Source organism: Morone saxatilis, unplaced genomic scaffold (assembly GCF_004916995.1).
Source record: "Morone saxatilis isolate NCDOM2014 unplaced genomic scaffold, NCSU_SB_2.0 Contig24, whole genome shotgun sequence".
NCBI lineage: Eukaryota > Metazoa > Chordata > Actinopteri > Moronidae > Morone > Morone saxatilis.
The window spans coordinates 14,058,813-14,081,344 of record NW_023339807.1 but is presented as its reverse complement, the minus strand read 5'-3'; the positions used below and the strand labels follow the sequence as shown (position 1 = coordinate 14,081,344).

At 43.4% G+C, this 22,532-nt stretch overlaps 3 protein-coding genes across 3 annotated transcripts in view; 2 read left to right on the top strand and 1 right to left on the bottom strand.

Annotated features, from left to right (window-relative positions):
- Positions 1-237: 237 nt before the first annotated feature.
- On the top strand, positions 238-5,910 carry tbrg4 (transforming growth factor beta regulator 4). The gene is made up of 11 exons (XM_035672848.1): positions 238-334; positions 923-1,332; positions 1,461-1,775; positions 2,016-2,190; positions 2,739-2,896; positions 3,029-3,139; positions 3,234-3,378; positions 3,932-4,174; positions 4,381-4,492; positions 4,608-4,722; positions 5,354-5,910. The coding sequence occupies exons 2-11, from the start codon at positions 928-930 to the stop codon at positions 5,453-5,455; spliced, it is 1,881 nt and encodes a 626-aa protein (XP_035528741.1). The 5' UTR covers positions 238-334; positions 923-927; the 3' UTR covers positions 5,456-5,910.
- Positions 5,911-7,885: 1,975 nt separating this feature from the next.
- Positions 7,886-21,543, top strand: nacad (NAC alpha domain containing). The gene is made up of 10 exons (XM_035672554.1): positions 7,886-8,208; positions 11,457-11,740; positions 11,854-17,365; positions 17,590-17,838; positions 18,380-18,471; positions 19,081-19,149; positions 19,274-19,420; positions 19,493-19,627; positions 19,759-19,881; positions 20,506-21,543. Exons 1-10 carry the CDS (start codon positions 8,124-8,126, stop codon positions 20,518-20,520), a joined length of 6,711 nt encoding a protein of 2,236 aa, XP_035528447.1. The 5' UTR covers positions 7,886-8,123; the 3' UTR covers positions 20,521-21,543.
- A 121-nt stretch (positions 21,544-21,664) lies between these two features.
- The window catches only part of glipr2l (GLI pathogenesis-related 2, like), a 5,363-nt gene continuing 4,495 nt past the window's right edge, over positions 21,665-22,532 (bottom strand). Inside the window, exon 5 of the mRNA XM_035673171.1 lies at positions 21,665-22,440. Within this exon, the coding sequence (XP_035529064.1) occupies positions 22,283-22,440 (158 nt within the window). The 3' untranslated portion in view covers positions 21,665-22,282. The remainder of the gene's footprint in view (positions 22,441-22,532) is intronic.

The following is a 22,532-nucleotide window of genomic DNA, read 5'->3' as shown; positions in this document are numbered from 1 at the left end:
AGGATGCACAGAAAGCCATGATAGAATATATTATCATATAATAACGTTATATAATTATATTAAATATATATAGTCGTTTTTTTTATACATATATAATTTGTATTATGTAACAAATAATATAATAATATATATTATATATTCCTCCGGTACAGCCAGTGGCGGTGTGCACCTTCAAAGTAAAAGATCGCAATCTGCCATTAAAGGTAAACGAAGAAGAACTACATCTGCGTCAGAGGAGTTACGCGATGCTGTCCTGCGACGTCATCATCTCGCGACTCTGCCGGACAGACTTCTCCATGTGAGCAGCTTTCATCAAAGTTATCGGGGATTACTGGTGAGTGTTGTGTTTGTGTGTTTGTGTGTTTGTGTGGCAGCGGGCGGTGCAGTGAGCTCAGTGTGCTTTCTGCCTCTGCACATAAACCTTACTGTGTTTGTTATCGGAGGAGGAACGGGACGCTGCCGGCCGGCGGCCTTTCAGCTCTGCGACAAGGTCAGCATTGAAGCTTACCTGACAGGAGCATTAAACAGCACACAGAGTTACAGCTTCAGTCAGAGCTACAGCAGCACACACACTGCCGATCTCAACCTCGATACATTACTGTGTTGTCTCTGTGTGCCTCAGATAGTTATCTGCGTTGTAGGTTACACAACCAGCATTTCCTCGTTGTTAACATTACACGACCCTAGAGCTCTGTGTCTGTTACTAATGGCCAAGGAAAGATCGGTGTGGTTGAGATGACGGTGAATGCTGACAGGATGGAATTGTTGCTAAATGAACCTGTTGACCTTTTTTCTTTTCACCAACACATCTTGCTGTCTCCTCCACTGCCCCCTTCAGCAGGATGTGCGATGGGACCAGCTGTTGAACTGTGAGAAACCTTTTCTTACCTTTCCTATCTGTGGCCACTGTCTCGTCTCTTAGAACCAATGGCCGGCCGACTCTTGGGCAGATACGCCCGTCTGCTCTGCAGGGCCTCCTCCCAGGCTCCAGCTGCTGCTGCCCGTCTGCCTCCGCCTGTGGCTGGGCCGGCTGAGGTGCAGAGGGCTCAAGGATTGCCATGGGCCACAGTGAGGTTAATGTGTGAGGGAAGGGCAGTTCTCCAGAAAGACACCTTTACCAATGTGCCTGTACGCACCAAGCTGGATGACTTGGTGGATAAGGCAGCAGTGCCAGAGGACATCCTGCTGGCCTGGGAAGAGCATAGAGGTAATGGTAATCAGGCTGCTAGAGCCTTGATAAAGTTGGTGGTAGAGTTCAAGATTCCGAAACAAAATCCACAACTGATGACGGATTCAAGGCTGCTGCATATGATCAGTACCATATCTCAGCAGGTAAGGACGCCAGAAAGAGGGGTGGACTTGCATTATCATCATGTAATGTGACTGATATCTTATCCAAGCTCTTGTGCTTGTCTGTTAGGATTAATTACACATTTGTGTGTGTGTTTTGTCTCTTCCAGATGAATACAGTGTGGAACAGCAATCTAGTGCCTGTTTTGCGAGCATTCTGGGTTCTGGAAGTCTCCAATAAACAACTTGGTTCTGTTCAAGCTGAGGTGTTGTGGCGAATACGACGGCTAAACTACAGGCAGCTGAGCTACCTAGTAAATTTGGGAGCAGGCATGACCAGACAGCAGGATGTGGAACTAGTGAATGCTGCGTTAAAACAGCTGGAACTGCGCTGGACTGAAATTGCTGATGCTAAAACTGTCAGTGCACTAATATCCAAAGGAAAACGCATATCACCTACTTTGATGGACAGACTTGAAGACAAGGTATCAGAGTTAAAAACGCCCATCACTATTTAACACGGACTTAATTGCTTAAAAATGTTAGAATTTTAATGTAATGTCACAAGATCATTGACAGGAGAATGTGTATTTTGCGAATAGTATAAAATGTAAACATCATGATACTCAGTCACTGATTAGTATGCAGACTAGAATATATCATTAGTCTGGACAGACTAAAAATCCCAATCCATAGTACAGTCCCTCTATCTGTCTTTATTACAGGCTTTAGAGATCGCAGAGAGCTTTACAGCGGAAGAGATCCGCAAAATCTGTGTATCTTTGGCAGCTCAGAGCCGCAGATCTGTCCCGCTGCTCAGAGCTCTGTCCTACCACCTTCTCCAGAAGCAGTCGTCAGAGTTCACCACTCCACTGATGGTGGACATAGCTTTTTCATACGGTAATAAAACTGATGATTGTATCCAGTAACGCTGAAGGCACGTATGCACCAAATGAACATAGTGTACATCCACATCTTAATTGCCCATTCTGTAAATTTGTCTTTTTGTTGTCATCTCGCCTTCTAGGTCTGATACATAGATGTTTTAAGGATTAGTTTAACTGTTACTTTTTGGGTTCAGACTGCCGATAAGGTTCAAATCAAGCAGGGAAATGGAAGCTAGTTGAGAGAAAGCTATCTTATGATTCAAATTAAACCAGTGAAGGCTTATAAGACTATAGACAAGGCCTCTCATCTGTAGGTATAATATTTAGTTGAATGTAACACTGAAAATTTAAGCTTTAATGTCAGTACAACTGGTCTATTTTTAAGCAATAATATGTTGTCAGTAAATCTTTTGAACAGGATTTGTTAAACTTGAATATTCTACTTTAAATTGTCACGGGTAAAAAACATAATTTCTATTGAAAGGCAGAACAGATTAAAGCACTGTTTGCTCAGTAATATACTGTGTAATGCTTAAAATTAGTTTTTTTCCCTTTTTATAGGGAAGTTGAATTTCCACCATTCTCAGCTGTTTCAACGAATTGCCTCAGAGACGTTACCCAGAGTCCCTGAGCTCAAAGCTTCCACTGTCACAAGCTTGGCTAAATCACTGGGCTTCCTCAAATGGCTCCACATCCCTCTCTTTGAGGCCTTTGCTGAGGTCAGTCAAACGCCTAAAACCAAATCCAGTTAAATTCATTTTGAAAAGTCCTTAATCTCTAATCTCAAATTAGGGAATCATTTGAATATCTTCTCTCATTGTGTAACTCTCTCTCTACATTTTTTTCACCAGCACTATACAGCAAAAAAACAGATTTACAACACCGTCCACCTCTGTAATCTGCTCATGACATTTGCCAGATTGGACTTCCAGCCCAGCAGAGGAGAAGACTTCTATACCATGGTACTAAATGACAATAAAGGCTGTTTGTTCACTGTCCATTGTTGCTCCTACTTCCCACCTTAATTGTATGATCTGTTTGCCATTTTGTGTAAAGGCTCACTCTATGCTGAAGGACTCTCTCTCGGACCTGAAGCCATTTTTGTACACAGATGTTGTTTGGTCTCTGTGTGTGCTACAGCAGGCCAAGCCCCACTACCTTACCCCGGTCCTACAACAGGATTTTGTTTCCATAGTGTTAGGTAAGACACGTAACTGTGGGCATTAATTTATCTTCTGTACATTCTTGTTGAATTTATTTATTTTTATAAATATGCAGACACACACTTTGTATTAGTATACATCACTGTCAGCAGTTTAGGGGAACCTTGGAGTAAAGCACCTGCTCCTCTAAACTAGGAGAGGCTGGTGAAAGTGGTTCAGACACCTGGTAAGAATGCCCCCCCTCAAAGTACCTACTCTAACTTTTCTTGACAGAGACAGCAGAACACAACAACAATGTGTGGTATTTTGTTTGGGACCATACTAATGATATGACTCCTTTTTACATATTTCTTAACATCCTGATCTGCTGTGTTGTCTGTTGAGGCTCTGGGAACTCGCTGCACACACATTCTGGCTCAGTAGATGGCAGTGTTGAACCAATAGATTTCTGGTTAGGCACATTTAGCTCTCACAGATACGAACCAAAGACTGCTCCCCAGATTACTAAAACATTCCTGAAGTGGTTTTGACAAGCACTGATGCCAGTGGGTTGTCAGCGCTCATTCTTTCTTTTATCTTTTCTGTCTGTAGCGGGCAGTCCATCTCAAGCGGAGAACTATAGGCTGAAGCTCCTCCACATTGCTGCTACTCTCAAGTTAGAGCATCCGGATTCCTCAAAATCTAAATGCTCCTTGAGTGCCCTGCCTGTGTTGGCCAGCAGCTCCCCCCTCTCCCCCCTACAGAGCAGTCTGAGAGAGGCTTTACAGGATTTGGTGGGTGAGAAAAAAGAGGCCCTTCGCACTGGGGTTGACACTGTGTATGGATGGACTATTGGTAAGGGGGCCAAGATAGCCCATATATACTTTGAAATCACATACATACCATGCTGTCTGTTGCTTTTATTACTGGAGTTGTACGAGACTTTTATACACGAAAGAAACATTTACCACTGTGTGTCATGTCTGTGTAAACCTAAAGGAGAAGTAGTTTCTGTTGAGGCAGAGAGCTCTTTTACAACTCTCATATCCTTCTCTAATCAGATGGAGAGATGGCCGTGGATTGTGACTACAAACCGATTGACATCTCAACACTGAAAGCCCCTCATCTACCCAGTGGAGGAGGAAACCAGGCTTTACCTGTAGGGGCCCGGCGGTGAGTCATAGAGGAGAATCATGGGGGCTTTGGTTGTTTAAAGATTTACTTTTGGTTTTCTTTTGAATGTTACATCTGCTTTTATTTTGCCCTCTGTTCCACTCACTTATTTTAGGCTTGCTTTCTTGGCTTGGGAATTTCCAAACTTTGGCTCAAAGACTAAAGACCTTCTGGGACGCTTTACCATGATGAAGCGCCATCTCCAGTTGGCTGGCTTCATCACAGTGGAGGTATGGAGAGGCAGGAGAGGGGATAGCCAAACTTTGTGGCAGTATTTGTGACTGGTTATGTACTTCAAAGTAAAAGCTTTTGTTATTTCCTCTATACCTGCAAATAGGGTGAACTGAGCTATGTTCTTCAGATCAGTTTTTCATTACACACTCACTAAAGCCAATTGAAAAATTATTTTCTCTGTGTGTTGTGTTTGCTGTGATAGTGAGTCATATTTCATTGAACAGAGGCAGAGAAGCAGCACTGCTGCTGTTGTATCTGACAGGCAATGCTAACAACAGGACATAATACTTTTGTAGAGCTGAGAGTCAGGTGGGTCCCGCTGCAGTCTGTGGTATAAATAGAGCTCCAGCAGCAGCCCTGCCTCATCTAGGCCAATCCAAACTCTCTTTCTCATCTAGGACAATGTCCTTTAGCCAATAGTAGCATCACTTCCCTCTCAGGTTTGCAGTGTTGCAGGATGTGTTAACTGGGCAACTATGTGTACATTGTTTGTGTCTGTAAATATATGATAATAAAAAGAGTTTGATCAATGCATTCTCTTAAGCACTCACTGGTAATGAGAGGGTTCTTAACCCTTTAACTCTTTAAAGAAAGGTTTTCAAATGCATCCTTTTTGTTTATTTTCAGGTGCCATATTTTGAGTGGTTCGAGCTGAAGACAAGCTGGCAGAAATTGGCATACCTGAAGGACAACATTGGGAAGGCTGTGGCTGAGGACATGGCCAAGTAAACCCATCAGTCTTGAGAAAATTTGCAGACTCAGTTAAATCAAAGCTTTCCCAACCAAATGGGACCACGAGGAATACACATGTACACCTACGTTCACACTCGCAGCATTGCAGAAAAACTCTCTTATACTTTGTCAGAAAAAAAAAAATCATATTTTTACTCTGGTTCCCTTGGAAACGTGTGGGGCTTTCCCTGTTTCCATGGTGATGACGAGCAAGTGTTTTGGAGCCAGAGAGAGACAGAAATAAACACAGCAGCGAGTCCTTCAGTAGAAATGACCGACGGATAGTTTTTGCATCTGCAAGTGACAGTGAAGCTGAAGCACCTGGGCCATTTGTAAAATATTGGCCAAGACATTGTGCTCATTATCAGCATGTGAATAGATAAGAATAACTTAATTATCTCTGTGAATAGGTGTCTTCTTGTGATGGAATAAAGTGTTTTATTGCTATTGTTTTTTGTCTTTTAATTTTTAGGAGGTTGACTATATGCCTTGTAGGATTCAGATTCAGGATGTGGGGCGTGTGTATGATGTGCACATTGGTACATAATATAGTATTTGGTGTGGTATTCAGACAGCATATGTTTCATTTCACATCTAACAACTAATGGCGCACCTCTCTGGCATGATGGTGTGAGTGCATCAATGTTATTAGCAAGCAATTCTTGGATCAGAATAGAGCAGCAGAGTAGGTGTCTTAAAACAGCTTTGTTACCAAAAAATAGTTTGAGTACTTAAGAAATGTTTTGGTTTGCAGTATGAAATAAGAGGCAATAAAATCACTAAAATTAGCCAGTTTGGATAATGTATACATTTGTACATGTTTCATTTGCTCTTACTGTTTAAAATTGTTATTTTTTTTTTTTATCTTAATACTGAAATCTTTAAGGTTCCACAGATTATTTATTAAAGAGACGTTTCTCAGATAAACAGTTTGCTGACCTGAAACTGCTTACACAACATGGGCAGCACTCTGACATTAGAGGCTATTGAGCAGTAGAGGGAGGGAGGAAGCCTGACAAATGCAAGCCAGGGCAGAAGAACAGAAAATGAGTTAAACTGAGGGAGCCAAAGAAAAACATTCTGACAAATGAAGTTACAGGAAATGACAAACACAAAAATAATTTGTTACTCTGATAAACCATTATATGAGCCAGAGCCATGGTGTCTACCTCATTCTTCCCGATATTCAGGGATTAATGGATCGATTGATGGACTGTTGACAAAGAGCCCTGCCAGCACTTCCAGTATTGAACTCCTTGATCATATTATCTCCTGTCTGTCAGGTTGGCAGTGTGCAGGTGCAGCAAATATGTTCAAGTAGAGCTAATTAACAAAAGATGTGAAAATGCGTCACTGCACAATGACGTTTCCTTCTTAATAAACAATGAAGCTTTTTTGCTACCCAATATATCAAATAAACAGTATTTTAATATGAAACAGACAATACTGGTAAAACATATTGTCCTTGCTCTGTCTCTGACGGATATCTGAGAAGTGCTGCTGTGCACAGCTACAATCAGGCGGATTATGTGAGTTGAGAACTCACAAACTTGTTCTTTTTTTAAACTGTGAGTTTATCAGCAGGTTAATTTCTTGAGGTCACCTTGATTGCTCTGAGGCTATTCGTTGTTATCCAGTAAAGCGGCACTCACTTCTGCTGAGCTGGCACTCCATCATGGGAAGTTTTGGGTTGCCATGGAAACTACCCTTGCTGATCATTTGGCTCAGTGCTGCCGCCCCCTCTCTGTCTTTCTATTTCCATCTACTTTTCCCCCTCACTTATTAACTTTAAAAGTAGAGAAACACAGGAGGAGAACCAGCAAGAGCGCTGGAGAGGTGTCTAAGATGGAGGGTTGAGACAGATGCTGTAGCTGCCCTCGGGGGAAATGTCTCCTTGTTGATTCCTTGGGGATGCAATCAGAACAGGAGGCAGAGGGTATATTTAGCAGTACACTTTTAGGTTTCGTTTCTGCTCTTTTGATTGTCTGTGTTTTCAGTTTCCCTGTCCCCCCGATACTTTTGTTTTCCTTGAAACCCCCTCCTTTATTAAATTTCTCTTGTTTTTGCAGTACTGGTCCTTTCCTTCAAGGTTGAGGGCAGCACTGAGAGAGCAGTGGAAATCTGCTGACATCATCTCCCAAGATCCAGTCATAGCTTGGCTGAGAGAGATGGGGAGGGGGTGGGGACAGAGAAAAGAGATACAGGGAGGAAGGGGCAGGGGGGAGGGAGCATGAATTGGGCATCAAGAGGAATACTGCAGCTCCCTATTAGATTCTACATACACCCCTCACACACACACACACACACACACACTCACACACATATTCAGATGAACTGGATCATGAGGCTCTTAAACACACGCCCACAACAGCAGCATCACTGTGCTGCACCACAGAGAGAGAGACCAGCACATACTCCCATCTCTCACTCTTTCACTCTCTGTCTGTCTCATTCTGTCTCATACACAAACACACACACATAGACAGACACGTGCTGCAGGGAAGATCTGAGTGCTGGGTCGCTGAGCATTCAGGTCCCCCCCCCTCCCCTTCTTCTTCTTTCTCCCTCTCACTCTCTCACTCTCACTCCCTCTCCCTGTTCACCTTGTCTGTTCCGGCTGTGTGGTTTATTGTTGCGTCAGAGCCAAAGAGAGCCAGCGAGAAGCATGCCGGGGGAGAGCACGCACAGATCTGTCCCCACCGACAAGCATCCAGAGCAGGGAGCTGAGGAGACAGGGCTCCCTGGACCAGGTAGGACCTCTTGGGTTGGGGATGGAGCAGGTAGATGTGATCGAAGACAGAGACCAGGGGATAGTAGAGCGAATAGATATTGCTAATTAGATTGTGGCAGGTGGGGAGAAAAGGGGATAGTCAGCTGGATAGAAAGCTGGCTAGTGAATGTGAGAGACTGCTAGCTAAACATGATTTGCTTGAAACTAGCATGTTAGTTTAAAGCTTGGTCATTTCTATCTGTCTGTTGACATGTGCAGCTGTGATTCAGCTGCATATTAGCCTCCTCACTAAACTGCATGTTGCCCCCTCCCTCCAGCTCCCAGCTATTAGCAGCAATGCCCAAAGCCTCTGAAACCCAGAACTCTAAACTCCCAGCCCACCTCTTCGCACTCCTCATCACAAAATCCAGATTAACAAACAATCTCTCGTCTAAATGCACCATCTGACTTCCAAAACCTTTGTGTAATTGCCGTCTCTCCAGCACCAAGCCCCTATCCTCATCAGAACTCCCAGCTCCATCTTCCCCCGCCCTAACCCTGGCCTCCTCACCTCTATCCCTCCTATTTAGCTATAGTGCCACCCCATCTGCATCCACATCCTCCCAGCAAATTTGCGAGCTGTAAAGGCAGCGTAGAGAGGCTCCTCCCTTCCCCCAGCCTTAGCAGGAACATGACACAGCAGCATGGCAGCAATCTGTAGGAAAACACAGGCACAAGAGCTTTGTTATAGTCAACAACTATTTTAAAATCTTGTCAGTCATTGCTCATCTTGCTGTTGTATATTTGAAGTTGTGTAGTCATGAAATAAGTAAGGAAATAAAAATTACAATAGGGATATATAACAAAATTGGGTCGGTGCAGATTGGGAGGGCCAAGATTTTATTAACGTCCCCTTGAGTCAGTCCAGCCATTATGGTTAGAGTGAGAATGTCATCAATGGAAGTCTGGAAGTACAGTTATTGTACACAATATAGCTTTCATGAGTACAGTGTTGACAGTTATGATGGATAATGAAAATGGCTAGAAAGAAAAACCCCTGCGTCCTCTCTGCTCGAAGATGTTGAAAGTGGTTTGCTGGTTTGGAAATGTTCCTGCTCTAACTTCATCATTGGCCTGATCTGTTCATAGGCTTGAAATTATTTTAAGCTTTCTTGGCCTGAATCTTGACAGAGGAGGGAGAAGAGAATTGTCGGATGCTCTGCTTACAACTCGTATTCTGGCACATACTTGATGTAAAAAGGCGAGGTTAGAGGATTGATTATGACTAAAGAGGGGAGGCAGATGGAGATAGACAAAGAAGCACCTGAGACTATTAGGGTGTCTCAACTTCATGGCTCAATCTGAGCTGTAGCTGAAATAAAGGCTCCCCTTGGGGCTGACAGGCCAGTGCTGCAGCCTCTGTGACGCAGCTCCAGTTTGCTCAGCTTGCTGCGGCCTGCTCTTTGTATGGCAAGCCGGGTGCTCGATTTCACTGTGTACCCCCAGAGGAGACTCCAAGGCTGGGCCGGGGAGGGGAAGAGAGGCAGGCATCCACAGATTACTTGCAGCACTGAATGTGCAGCAAAGAGACCGGGACTGACAGTAATGCTAGCAGATATAATACGTGTCACTGGCTTGTTTAGCAACCTAGCAAAACAGTAGTTCCAACAGCATGCAGGTCTTACATGTGATTCTAATGCCTAGCTATGTAAGGGAGGACGATACAGTATTTGTAAATGTGTTCAATGTAGCCGTTGTTTTGCTTGATTTTCTATAAGTCAGATACTATGGGTATGTAAATAATCATTGTAGCAATGCAGGAAGAAACGATCACAATCCTGCTCTGTGCCTATTATTTATATTAGATAGTGCTGTACATCTGAGTGTAAAACAGGAGTTGGCTTTTGTGCATGCTTAACTGTGCATCTCTCTGATTAGGTTTTATAGTTTGAGGCATGACTCAGCACGCACACAAACACACCTAGAGCATATTATCAGGGCAGTGATCAGGCTGGCCTGCTAAGTGCTGATGATTGCATCTGCCACGACCACAGGCAGGGCAGGAGAGCAGCAAGGGACGAAAAGGAAAGGAGATATACAATGTGACAAGAACAAAAGAACATGGAGGCGAGTGAAGGAGGCAAAGAGTCACAACTGAAACTAAAACAAGGAGAGGCAGCTATTTTTAATACTCATATATGAAACAGGACTGAGGAGAGGATTAGATAAAGGTTTAGAGAGACATTTCGAAGGAAAGGGACAAAGGAGGGGAAACAGAACAGAGTGAATTAGTGAGTGATATCCGGGTTCCTGGTAGAGCAAGTGTGTGTTTGTGGCTGACACCGAGCTGAGCCACTTGTGTGTTATAATGGCCAATCAGCATGTGGATTGAGGTCACCGTGGCAATGGCCCAGTTAAGAGCGAAAATGAAGATTCTGTTCCCTCCCTGTGTGCTATAGAGAAAGAGGCTTACATCACATCCTTTAGGGATATTTCAGTGACATTATGGTTTTGTTGTATAGTAATGATTTTGACATAACAAAATCATTAAAAATAAGCAGTGGAACTGGTCTTTTAGACTTCTCCCCCCATTTGATATCCCTATATTGCTCATGCACGAGACTCCCTCCACTCATTCCATTTCTTTCATTCATCCTGTCATTTCATCTCAGTGATTTTCCATTCCTGATGACAGTTATAAAGATGATAGCATGGTCTAGAAGGACAAGAGGACATTCAATAACAGTTTACTTTGCCCCTGGCTAATTGTGCAATTGTGTGTGTTGATACAGAGAGACAGAGAGAGACAGAGAAACTCAGAGAGGTGAAGTAAGATAATGTATGTAGAGAAGCATTGTTTTCCACTTCCAGCCTTACGGTGGACCACTACAGGCAGAAGGGTTTAGTTTTCTAACACTTTTCAAAAAGACAGTCTGGTAATACTCTGTGTTTTCAGTCTCTGTGATTGTTTTGCTTTCCAAAGTCATTTGCAGTGTCAGAATAACATACAGAGAGATATTTAATCTACTGACTGGCATTCTGGGGACATTTTTGTAGCTCTCTCTGAGTTAGTGTGTGGGAGAAGAAAAGTAAAGTTCAACTAAAGAGATAAAAAGTCTATTATTGTACACCAAAGGCGGTGCAACTTTCCACATCATGTCTAGTGTTGTGGTACTGAGATAATGCAGTCAGCTCAAATTATCTCACTTCTTTGTTAGGCCAAGTTTTTGACGCAGTTGGTCCTTTGCATTATTTTAACTGTTTTATATTGCTTTTTCTGTTTTTCAGACATGACCAGACATCCATCTACTGACTCCACCCCTAGTGACAGTGGCTCTTCCCCTAGTGACAGTGGTTCCAGCCCTTCTCCTAGTACTCCTCAGAAGCTACTCCCAGCATGCACCTCTCCGTTTGGACCACGAATATTTCATGCAATACCTAGCTCCTCTGGTACTCCAAGACCTCAACCTGAAGGCTCTGACCATCGCAACAACACACCCAGATTGTCTGGAAAGTTAGGTGGTCATGGACCATGTGGCCGCCATGTCCCTGTTAAAATGGAGAGAATCAAGGTGTGTGTTACATGTTGATGAACATGAAATTTTACAGCAGGTGTGCTACAAGGCACATTTTAGTAGTATACTAATATGAATATTAATATGTATGTACAATGTGTTATTCCCAGGTCCTGACTGGTTCTGAGGTGGAAAGTGACTATCAAGAGCCACAGACCATCGACACAAGAGTGGTGATGGGTCAGGAGACACTGCTGAAAACAACAGAGACCCAGAAAGAGAAACAACTGGTTGAGCCAAGTGGTCAGGCTATTCCTTTGCCAGCTATCGCAAGCTTTTCAGATTCCCAGTCACAAGCAAAAGAGACCCGTCTGGATCCCAGCAAAGAGGAAAACCAGGTCCAAAGCCCTAAAAAACAACAGGAGCAGCAAAAAGACCCTGTGCAGCCATCAACCACACTCCCCTCCCCTTTTCACAACCCCCCTTCCTCCCCCTCTCCAGAGCCAATCACGACAGTTGACAACTTGACAGACAACCAGGAAGAGGGTCAAACCCTTTCTCAAGATGAAGTGCCTTCCCTCTCTTTTTCTGAGCTGGCCTGTCCAGTTGCTTTGTCCTTTTCTGAGCCTGCCTATGCTGTTGACCCACTACGAGTGGGTGTACCCTCATCTCTTGACCCTGACCTGTACTATACTGCCCCTTCCACACCAATCAAGATGGCTTCCCGCTCTTCGCACCTTAAACATCATTCATATCCTGGCTCTCCAGCCTGTCCACTCTCCCCTGGCTCACCCTCAGACAGTGAGGACCTCTGTTCCCCTCTCACCTCTCCCTCTGGTTCTTATATCACAGCAGAGGGAGGCAGCTGGACCTCCTCTTACACGTCTTCCACTTCCCCCTCCACTTCTCCCAACCTGCTCCTCACAGAGGAAGCACCGGAGGCCCCTGCTTGCTTTGTGGGTTCCTTATCAGAGATTGGAGATGAAGTTGGGGAGGAAAAAGGACGAGCTGGTCCAGAACGGGAGGAGGAAAGGGCAAGGGACTTCTGCTTATACCGTCCTGAGGATTTTGTCATGAATTCACGAATAGGTATAACAGGGACAGTGATCCTCGAGGAGGATGAAGCTTTAAAAGGGGAAGAGATCAAGATTTCCAGAGAAAGTTGTCGTCCGTGCTGGGTGACTGAGGATAATTCCCCTCTTAGGAGCAGTAGCAGCCGTAGCAGTGACTCCCAGGAGGATGGGGAAGAATCTGAAAGCTCACTCTGCCCAATGGAAGAGGCCAGTGCAGGAAGAGCAGAGTACTCTAGATCCATGCAGACAGGCCTGAAACTGCAACTGGAGGCATGTATGCCAGATGAACATTATGGTCAGATGGATGATCACTCAGAACTACCCTCCACTGTCTTAACTCCTGATACAGAGAACATGACCATGGCCTCATCTAGTCTTAGCCCTGATTCACCTGTCATCCCACTGGATGCCTTCTGTCCTGGAGCCTTTGGTAGGCTTGGCCCAAGTTCTTTCATGCTCTCCCAGGCAGCCTGTGCTGATGATATACCAGAGGAGGAAAGAATGATCCCTGCCTCCCTCATCTCCTTTCCCCTCCACACTAGCTTTGTCTTTAAGGCTGATTCAATGGAAATCACCCTCTTTCCCACAGAGGAAGAGAATGAAATAGGAGAAGTTAATGACATAAATGAAGGAAAAGATGTAAATGCATATGCAGCAGGAGAGGAGGAGGGTGATGTTGAAGATGACGATGATGAAGATGAAGATGATGATTATGACTATGATGATGATGGTGATGGTGATGGGGATGGTGATGGCAATGCTAATGGTGCTGCTGATGGTGATGACGTTGATGAAAATAATGAAGATGACAGTGATGAGAATGATGAGACAGGTGAGGAAGCTAAGGTAGAGGTAAAAGTGGTAGAAGAGGAGGAACAGGAAGAAGTAGGAGAGCAGGAAGAGAATAAGAAGGAGTGTGATAGTAAAGCAGTCGAGGATCCTGAAGATGAGGACAGCTCAGCATCATTCCTTCATTCACTTTCAGAGACATCTATTAATGAGGGGTTGGACGAATCCTTCTGTTTCCAAGACGATACTGATGACTCATTGGATTCTGCCTCCTATAATGGGGAGGAAGATGAACGTCTATACAGCACTGAGAGGCATGCACAATCACTAGAACCCACACCAATGGATGCACTTGATCCGGCTGAAATCCAACCAGAACCTGAACAGGGGTCTACCATTGAAACATGTCAAAGTGAACCTTTGCACACACAACTGAGCACAGAAAAACTTGTAGATCAACCCAAAACCACCTGTCTTTCTCAAGCCATTGCTGCCCACCCCGAAGGCAACATGATAGAACCCAAACCTGTGGATGAATCTAAACACCCTGAACCACAGTTAGATCCTGATCTGGAATCTACCAGTGACATGAGTGAGACAAAACCTTTGCATGTGCACGTGAGCACAGACAAACCTGTGGATCACCAGAAGCCGTTCGATCGCTCAGAAGCAATTTCTTGTCAACCAGAATCCTCCAGCATCCTGGACAAGACTGGGATTGAGAGTGAGATGATTGATATCTCTGGTTCTTCCAACCCCCTTGAGCAACCAAAAGACAGCCCTAATTTGAACCCTCCCACCACTCCTGTTGTCATTCATGCTCCACCTGACCCTGCTGCTGAGGTCCACGTCTCTCCCCCTTCAGCTAGTTCCTCACAGGAGACGACAGCCCCTTACAGTTCAGTTCTTCCGGATGAATTGGCTGACGAAAATCCCCAGATGACAGATACTGGTTTGAAACAGAGCAATCATTATTCAGGGGAGGAACCCACAGAAGAAGAACCCGAGAGAGATTCTTTCAAATTGCTCATCAAGCCTCGTCATTATCAGCCAGAAAGTCACAGGACTGTAGGAGCAAGTAGACTTGTACTGTCAAAGTCATTCTCCAATAAATCTGATGTGCCTGGTGGGGCAGAGGCCATGTGTAGGTCCAATATTCAGATGGAGTCTGACATTGAACTTGACCAGAAGAATGGGAATACCTCAGAGTCTATGAGTGTGGAGAGTAGAAGCATTGATCCTGGTCCATCTCTGAATCTGGCCACTGCCACCAATGATTTGAATAAAGGTGTTCTTCTTCTCTCCTGCCCTAAAGACCCTAGTCCTAACCCCAGCAATATCCCTGTTTCTGCCTCTCCAGAGATCATCTCAGAACTCGCTGACAATCTGAGCCTGACCCCTGAACACTGCCCCGGTGACTCTGCTCAGGAGAACCTGAGGGAAAACACCCTCAGTACTGAAGAGGGGGTACTGGGAGCTGTAGGATCTCCACATTCCCCCCTTGCCATCTCACCCAAAAGGGAAAACTCAGAAACTGACACAAGCAGGGAGATGGGCCCTAGAGTTGGAGCATGGTGTGATGACAGGATGGGGCTGGGATTTGGTCTAGGATTAGGATCAGGGGCTGAGTTTGGGGTCTGGGGAGCAGGGGAGTCTCTCTCCTTGTCTCTGGGGAAGAGGTATGAGTTAGAGGCTGAGAGTCTGCTCATGTGTGATGCAGAGGGCCAGAGCACACAGACGGCCGTGGGCCCCAACATGAGCAGTGAAGTGTGCAAAAATGATGACAATGTTCTAGGTTCTGTATTAGATGAGGAAGATAACAACATTCTGTATGAAAAGAGGGATCAGATGGCCGATGAAGAATTGGTAGGAGAGGGAGCTTCTGATTCCAACTTGGTCCACTGGAAGTCCATTGAGGAGATATCAGAAGCAGGGGGAGGAGAGGATGGAAGCTCCAGATTTCCAGAGGATGACGTCAGTAATCTGAATCCAGACAACGATGGAGATAACACAGACACACAAATACAAGACACTTGGAGGAATTCTAACAATAACAATGACTCTGCTTTTGACTCCTTGGAAGTAGCCATGTGTGGAAGTCTGAATGCTCTATCAGAGGAAGTGAGACCCCAGAGTGTGAATGTAAGTGTCAGAGAGTCTGTTTCCAATATTCCACTTGAAGAGTTGCCACCTCAGGTTTCAGACACAATTCCTGATGAAGACCGAGAACCAACAGACAGCTCCATAAACCAGACATCAGACACAACACAGGCCCCATCCTCAAAAGAAGCTATCTGTAGCATCTCAGCGCCATTAGTTGACACTCCCGTGGACAAAAATGTAACAGACCAACATCTCAGTTCACCAGATAAAACCAAGTCAATATGTCAAACTAGTCCAGAGTGTCAGACAATCACTCCAGAGAGAAATACAGCATTTTCTTTGCTACACGGATCCTTTGGTTCCTTTACTCCTAAATGTAAGTCTAATGAATTCAGACTAAGCAGAGCTTGTCAAGAAAAGATGGAAAATACTGGTTCCCAGTCAGAGCTGCTGGAGCCTCAGACTGAAGGCCAAAGAAAAGGGGATGTCAGTCCTGTGACTGACAGACTTGTTGATGAACCAAAGACTAAAGATGCCTTTAGAGGACAGCAGAGTGTTGTTTGTAACTCAGGGGAGGAAGATGAGGAAGACAAATCAGAAGAGAAAGCAAATGAGAAAGATAAGAAGAACAAAAAGGAAAGGAAAACCTCTCCTGCACAGAATAGTCCAGAGCACTTTGCGTGTCACAACCCAAAAGGGGAAATTTGCACGGATAAACCAATAGCTGCTAAGAAAGGGAGGAGAGGGAAGCAGAATAAACACAGGGCATCCCAGACAGGCAGTCATGCTGACTCCAGCTCTGAATCTGTTGATGATCCAAAGAAACCTTCTGCTCCATTAAATACCACTGCAGATGGATGGTCAAAGGGGATTGCGGACAATTCTAAAACTACGACAGGCAAAAAGGCAAACAGCAAAGCTTCATTGTCGGACTGTCAACAGAGGACATCTAGGACCAGCCAGGCTGAATTTGGTTCACTAATGCAGGGGGACGACAGTCCCAGTCCTGATGTCAAAAGTCCAAGCCATGAATACTGCAATTCTACCATGCATACTGCAGACAACCTCAATGTTGTATTAGCAATGAACCAAGAATTACACCAGGAACAGGAAGTGCTTGATAACAGACCACTATCTGATAGTCAGAGAGGAATCACAGTGGACATTAATGACAACAACATAGATATTGGCCACAGTCCACCTACCCAGGATCCCATATCATACTCTCTGACTCCACCTTCTTCCTCAACATCTCCTGTTTCCTCCTCCTCTCCTCTACCTGCCTCAACAGAGCCAGAGAATGATCTCCCAACACCCGTGCAGGAATCCCAACCTGTGCCCTCAACCAAGCAACAGTCTTCACTGTCCATGTGCCACACCACCCCTATGCTTTGCGCTACCTCCCCCGCAACACAACAAGCCCCTGATTCCCAATTTCCTAACAACAACCTTCAAGAGGTCACTGTTGTCCTTTGTACATCAGCTACATCTGCCACAAGTGTCTCTTCACCCTCATTCTCCACTGCCTTGCCATTAAACCTATCCCAGCCTACCCAGGAGTCATCTTCACCTGGGTCTGGGACTCTAGATGCAGCATGTGTTCCAGTCTCTATTTCCCGTCCCCAGTCCTATTCACAGTCTCAGCCTAATCTCAACATCCAGCCTCACAAACAAATCAAGCAAGGTCGGACATGGAGCACACAAGACAGGTGCAGAGGTGAGTATAATGATAATTTGTTAGATTGATATCACAGTGTAATACACACTGAAGAATTTCATATCATATTCCTTACCCTATCCTATTTATTATAGTCAATTCTGCCAACAGTCAAAGGGCTACTCTATTCCCGTGGTCTGTTGGTTTTAAGTATTAAAAAAAAGTCAAATGTGAGATACAAATATACAAATGCTAATATGATCAATCAATGTGTGCTCTTGAAGGTCCCATTTTGGCTGAGGAAGAGACAGACAGTGAGGATGATGGTGGACTGCCTCGACGTGGTCACAGAACCCAGCCCAGAGGAGTTGCAGGAAAAAGGAATGGATCGATGCAGAAAGAATCTGGTCCATCTAATCAACGGGAAATACAACCTTTCTCTGCCCACAAAATAACCGACAGACAGTCAGGCTGTCCAATCAACCACAGCCACAAGATTTCTGAAGAGATTGACCTATCCTTCAAAAACAATTGTGAGTTGTTTCTGACCTCCCATGGGACATAGGAATCAGCATAAGGAATCCCCCTAAATTTCTTTCACTCTGTGTTGTACACTCCACCCTTTTTATGCCTATTTCCATCTCTCTTTCTGTTTCTACAATTGTGAACCCACAGTTAGTTATTCAGTGTGACATGTACATTTATTTGAATATAAATTGATAAAATAGGACTGAATAGATTGAAGTTGCTGTACTTTTGTGACAGATGACAAGACATGTAAATGCTCTGCGTTATACAGTTCACTATTTGAATTATGGATGAAGAGTGCCCTATTATTTCCAACAGAGCATAATGTAAAAATCACATAGTAATTAATTTTCCATAGGCTAATTAAATTCCTTGGAGTTGATTGGGTGATTTTTTAGGTTTTTTAATGAAGACTCTTAATCAGTGTAGCACTAATGAGAGTCACTATTGCCCTACTTCTTCTATGGTGATTAGTTTTTATGGAAATAAGGATATGATACACTTCACTTGCATGTACTTGAATGTGTGTTCAATATTCTTGTGTAGGTTCCATATTGGCTTCCTGTAATGAGTCTGAGAGTGAGGGGTCAGTGCCTGAGCTGGAGGAGCCGGAGCCACTGAGACCATCAGAGCCCCAGGTGAGTCTGTTCATGCTGCTTTATTGGGAACCATCTTTTCCTGTACTGAATTACTTATATCTTTTTAACACCTCTCTGGCATACCAACTAATACCTAGAACATGTTGGAATTTTATAACGTATTACATTGGGATTACATTGAAATTATGTTGAGAAATATAACTTGTTTTTTCAATATCCTGCCATAATGATTTCACAATCAGGAGGAAACTCTTTGCTGCACACTGACAGCCTGAAAACTAAAAAGCTTGTTGTGTAGAGATCTTGACATGACTGAAAGGGAATCTGAGGAGTAAACATAACATAAACATCGGCCTTCTGTATATAAGAGATAACCTGCTATTGCCTTTATATTTTCAGTCGAGGAAGTTTATTGTCTTTATTTATTCATCCATAGTGGATAATATCATGCCAAATTTGTATTTGTTTGTACTTTAAGAAAACTGCTGTTAGTGCTGTTGCTATAAACAAAAAATGCATCGCCTCAAAACTGCCTGGCAACAACAAAATAGCTGTGAAGGCTGGGTATGAGTCACTTGTGGTGATATTTGCAAAATTAACATATGAAAATGTCTCTGTAAAGTAACTGATATTTGTTTTTCCCTTCAGTCTATCTCTTCTGCAGATGAAGGGCTAAACAGACCAAAACAGAGCCGCAGTGAGAAGAAGGCCCGCAAGGTTGGAATAAAAATAAACAAATAAAGTTTAAAATTATATTAAATCTCATCTTTTGTGGATATTATTTAATTTGTGTTCATTTGTCTTTCTTTCTCGCTCTTTCTGCTCCTGTATGTGTATGTAGGCCATGTCTAAGCTGGGTCTGAAGCCAGTCCATGGTGTGACCAGAATCACCATTAGGAAGTCCAAGAGTATCTTGTTTGTCATCAGCAGACCAGATGTGTTCAAAAGCCCTGCGTCAGACATTTACATTGTATTTGGAGAGGCAAAGGTAAGTCTTTCTTTCTTTCTTTCTTTATTCAAGCTTACATGTATGTTATCTCAATATCTCCTCTCTTCTCAGATTGAGGACCTGTCTCAGCAGGCTCACAAAGCAGCTGCAGAGAAATTCAAGGTGCCTGTGACCTCTTCTCCCTTGACCCCACCTGTCCCACCCAGCCTCACCATCAAGGAGGAGAGTGAAGAGGAGGAAGAAGAGGTACTTACTGTCTAAGCTATTGTTTCTGAACACCTAATGTCAGTACAGTATCTTGTAGTACTCAGTAAAATCTTTTATTCTGTTGTTAACGTTATATCTTTCTGTCTTTTTTCTTTCTTTCTGTGCATCAGGTGGATGAGGGAGGTCTTGAGCAGAGGGACATTGAGTTGGTGATGGCTCAGGCCAATGTGTCACGAGCCAAGGCCGTCCGTGCACTGAAACACAACAAGAATGACATTGTGAATGCTATCATGGTGAGGAGGAAGGAGGGGGAAGGATGGGAGCGAAAGGGGAAGAGCGAGAGGGTAGAGGGAGGGCAGATGGTGAACAAAATAATGAGTCATAGCCAGTGAGCAGGGGAGTGCACAGACGGAGGGTGGGTGGAGTAAAGGAGGAAAAGCAGAGGACAAATGACAAGTACAATTTCTCCCCAGTAACTGAGCAACCTCTACGGCTCTATAGGTCATCAGTGCAGTTTGATGCCCACTAGGTGGCGGCAACAACTCACACTCAGATAACTAAGTTGTCTAAGTGACGCAGATGATTTTGTTCTTGACAAGGTGGAAAGTAAGATGAAGCTACCTTAAGATCACTAGCAAAAGTCTTAACATAGCTTATCATCATCCTCATCTTCATATTGCCTATCAGAGGATTTTATTTATTTAATCAGTTTGACATCTCCTACAGTGACTCATCTCATTTCAACAGTAGTGTTTCATATTTTAGTTTAATGAAGGAAAATCAAATATTTTTTTCATCTGGATTTTATTTATTACATTGTATTTTCAACTACAGCTTTCACAGTTTAATGTTTACCGACTGCACCATTCTTACCTGAATCTCTTTCTGTCTCTTCTGTCTTTCTCCTTCTTCCATAGGAGCTGACCATGTGAGTGGTAAGGATGATTTGACTCCTGCCCCCCTCCTCCAGCCTATAAAGCCTAAACGCCACTGACTCTTCTGTATCGCTGCTACTGTATGTTGCATCCCCAGTATCTGCTAAATAAAATCTGTTCCAACGTGGGCTGTGACTGCATTGTAAAATTGATTTCACTGCAAAGACTGCAGATGGTTTGATGTAACTTATTTGAACATGAGGAGCAGCCCAGTCCTTAACATTCTGCATATTCACAAGGCCTATATTTTAAACTTATTTCCTTACCCCATTTGCAGAATGTTGCCAATCTTTCAAAAGATGTTAAAAAATTATCATATCATCTGCAAATGTAAAATCTATCAATTATGTTTTATCTCATAGATGAGATATGTAATCCAAATGTAAACAAAACCTTTTAAAAACTTTTAACTTACAATTGGAACCCGCTGTCATCAAACTGAGTGACAACAACATAGTCTAAGTTATGTTAAGTAGAGCAGTTGAAAAACACATAACATGCTTCTCCATGTAAATTAAAATAATTAGATTGAGCATTTAATGTGCAAGTTATGCTTTATCATTACATGCTGTTCATGTGTGGCAGAAGCCAAGGACTGGCTGAAATAGGCAAGGCAGAAACATAATTTCCAGAATTTGAAAGTTAACATTGTAGGTATGCTGCATTGTAATATTACCATTATGTATAATTGTTTCAGTGTTTTGCAGACGTAGTTGGCAGACATTAAAGAAATACTTTGCACTGCTAAATTGTTTTTTGGACTGTATGCAAAGCTAATTAATCAGTGTTTACACACTGCAACTGCTTACATTGTCTAAAAAGTTCTTCTATTCAGGAGTGTAGCACAAAATTCTGGACAGGCATTCTCTATGGACCCCTCCCCGCATCCATGGCCATTCATTCTAGTATCTCTGTGGGCCTTCTTCACAAGAGGGCCAGTCCCCTTTTTCTCCCCAGTCTTACGCCTCTGCCTATATCATACTACAGAGTTACACTTTGGTAGCACTGTGCCAGATTCAGATGTCGCATTTTTCTAAAAAAGCTGATGTGTCATTATGAAATTAAACTCTCATTTTCTTCTGTTTTTCACTCTCTTATAATGTCACACAATACAGATGACACAAGCAAGCACAGACAGATGCCAATTGCAAATAAATGCATCTATCAACTTTATTGTACAAAACTGGTTAGAGTACAAAATACATCTGGGATTGCAGCAGGGTTCTGCTTTGACAAGTGGTGGCAATGATGCAAACTCATAACAAGCATGTTGAGTCATTCGCTTTAAATTAGTTAGCAATGACTCCACATTTTAATGTGTAAAGTCCTTTTGACTGACTTAGTTTCCCTTTATACACAAATACTGATGTGAGGCTATGATGTATTTCAGTGTGTGAAAAGGTATTGGCATTAATTAATGAAATACTATAACAGGCAAAGTAAATGGCCATCAAGATTATACAATCCAAAGGTCACAGTAAATGTTAGTCATATGAAACATTAGTGCTTCTTAAAATAAGCACTACTTCTTCATACACTCATTTGCAAATAACATCCTATAACATAGGACTTTAAGTCCGACTGCATTTCATCTTACAAAATCCCTTCAAGATAGTTGTATGGTTGTCTATTAGGCAAGAAGTTGAACTCTCCTGAGTATCCCCCATGGCAGTGCAGGCAGATAACTTCAGACTCCCCTGGAAAATGAAATAAATGCCTCCGGACTTCAGTCAAGTGTTGGTGAGCTAGGAATCTTTGATTATTTAGCGGGGAGGACATTGTTCTCAAAGTGTCCCTGGTTAGTGACATTTCCTGCTGGGGAGTATCTGGCCACCACAAAGGAAGAACCGTCTGATGCAATGGCTTTACCGACACCCAGATTTTTAGTGTTCTTCCATACCATTGCTGTGAAATGGCCTAGATGGTGGGGAAAATGATAGAGAGAGAGAGAGAGAGAGAGAGAGAGAGAGAGAGAGGAGAGAGGGAGGGAAAAACAGTGTTAGGACATG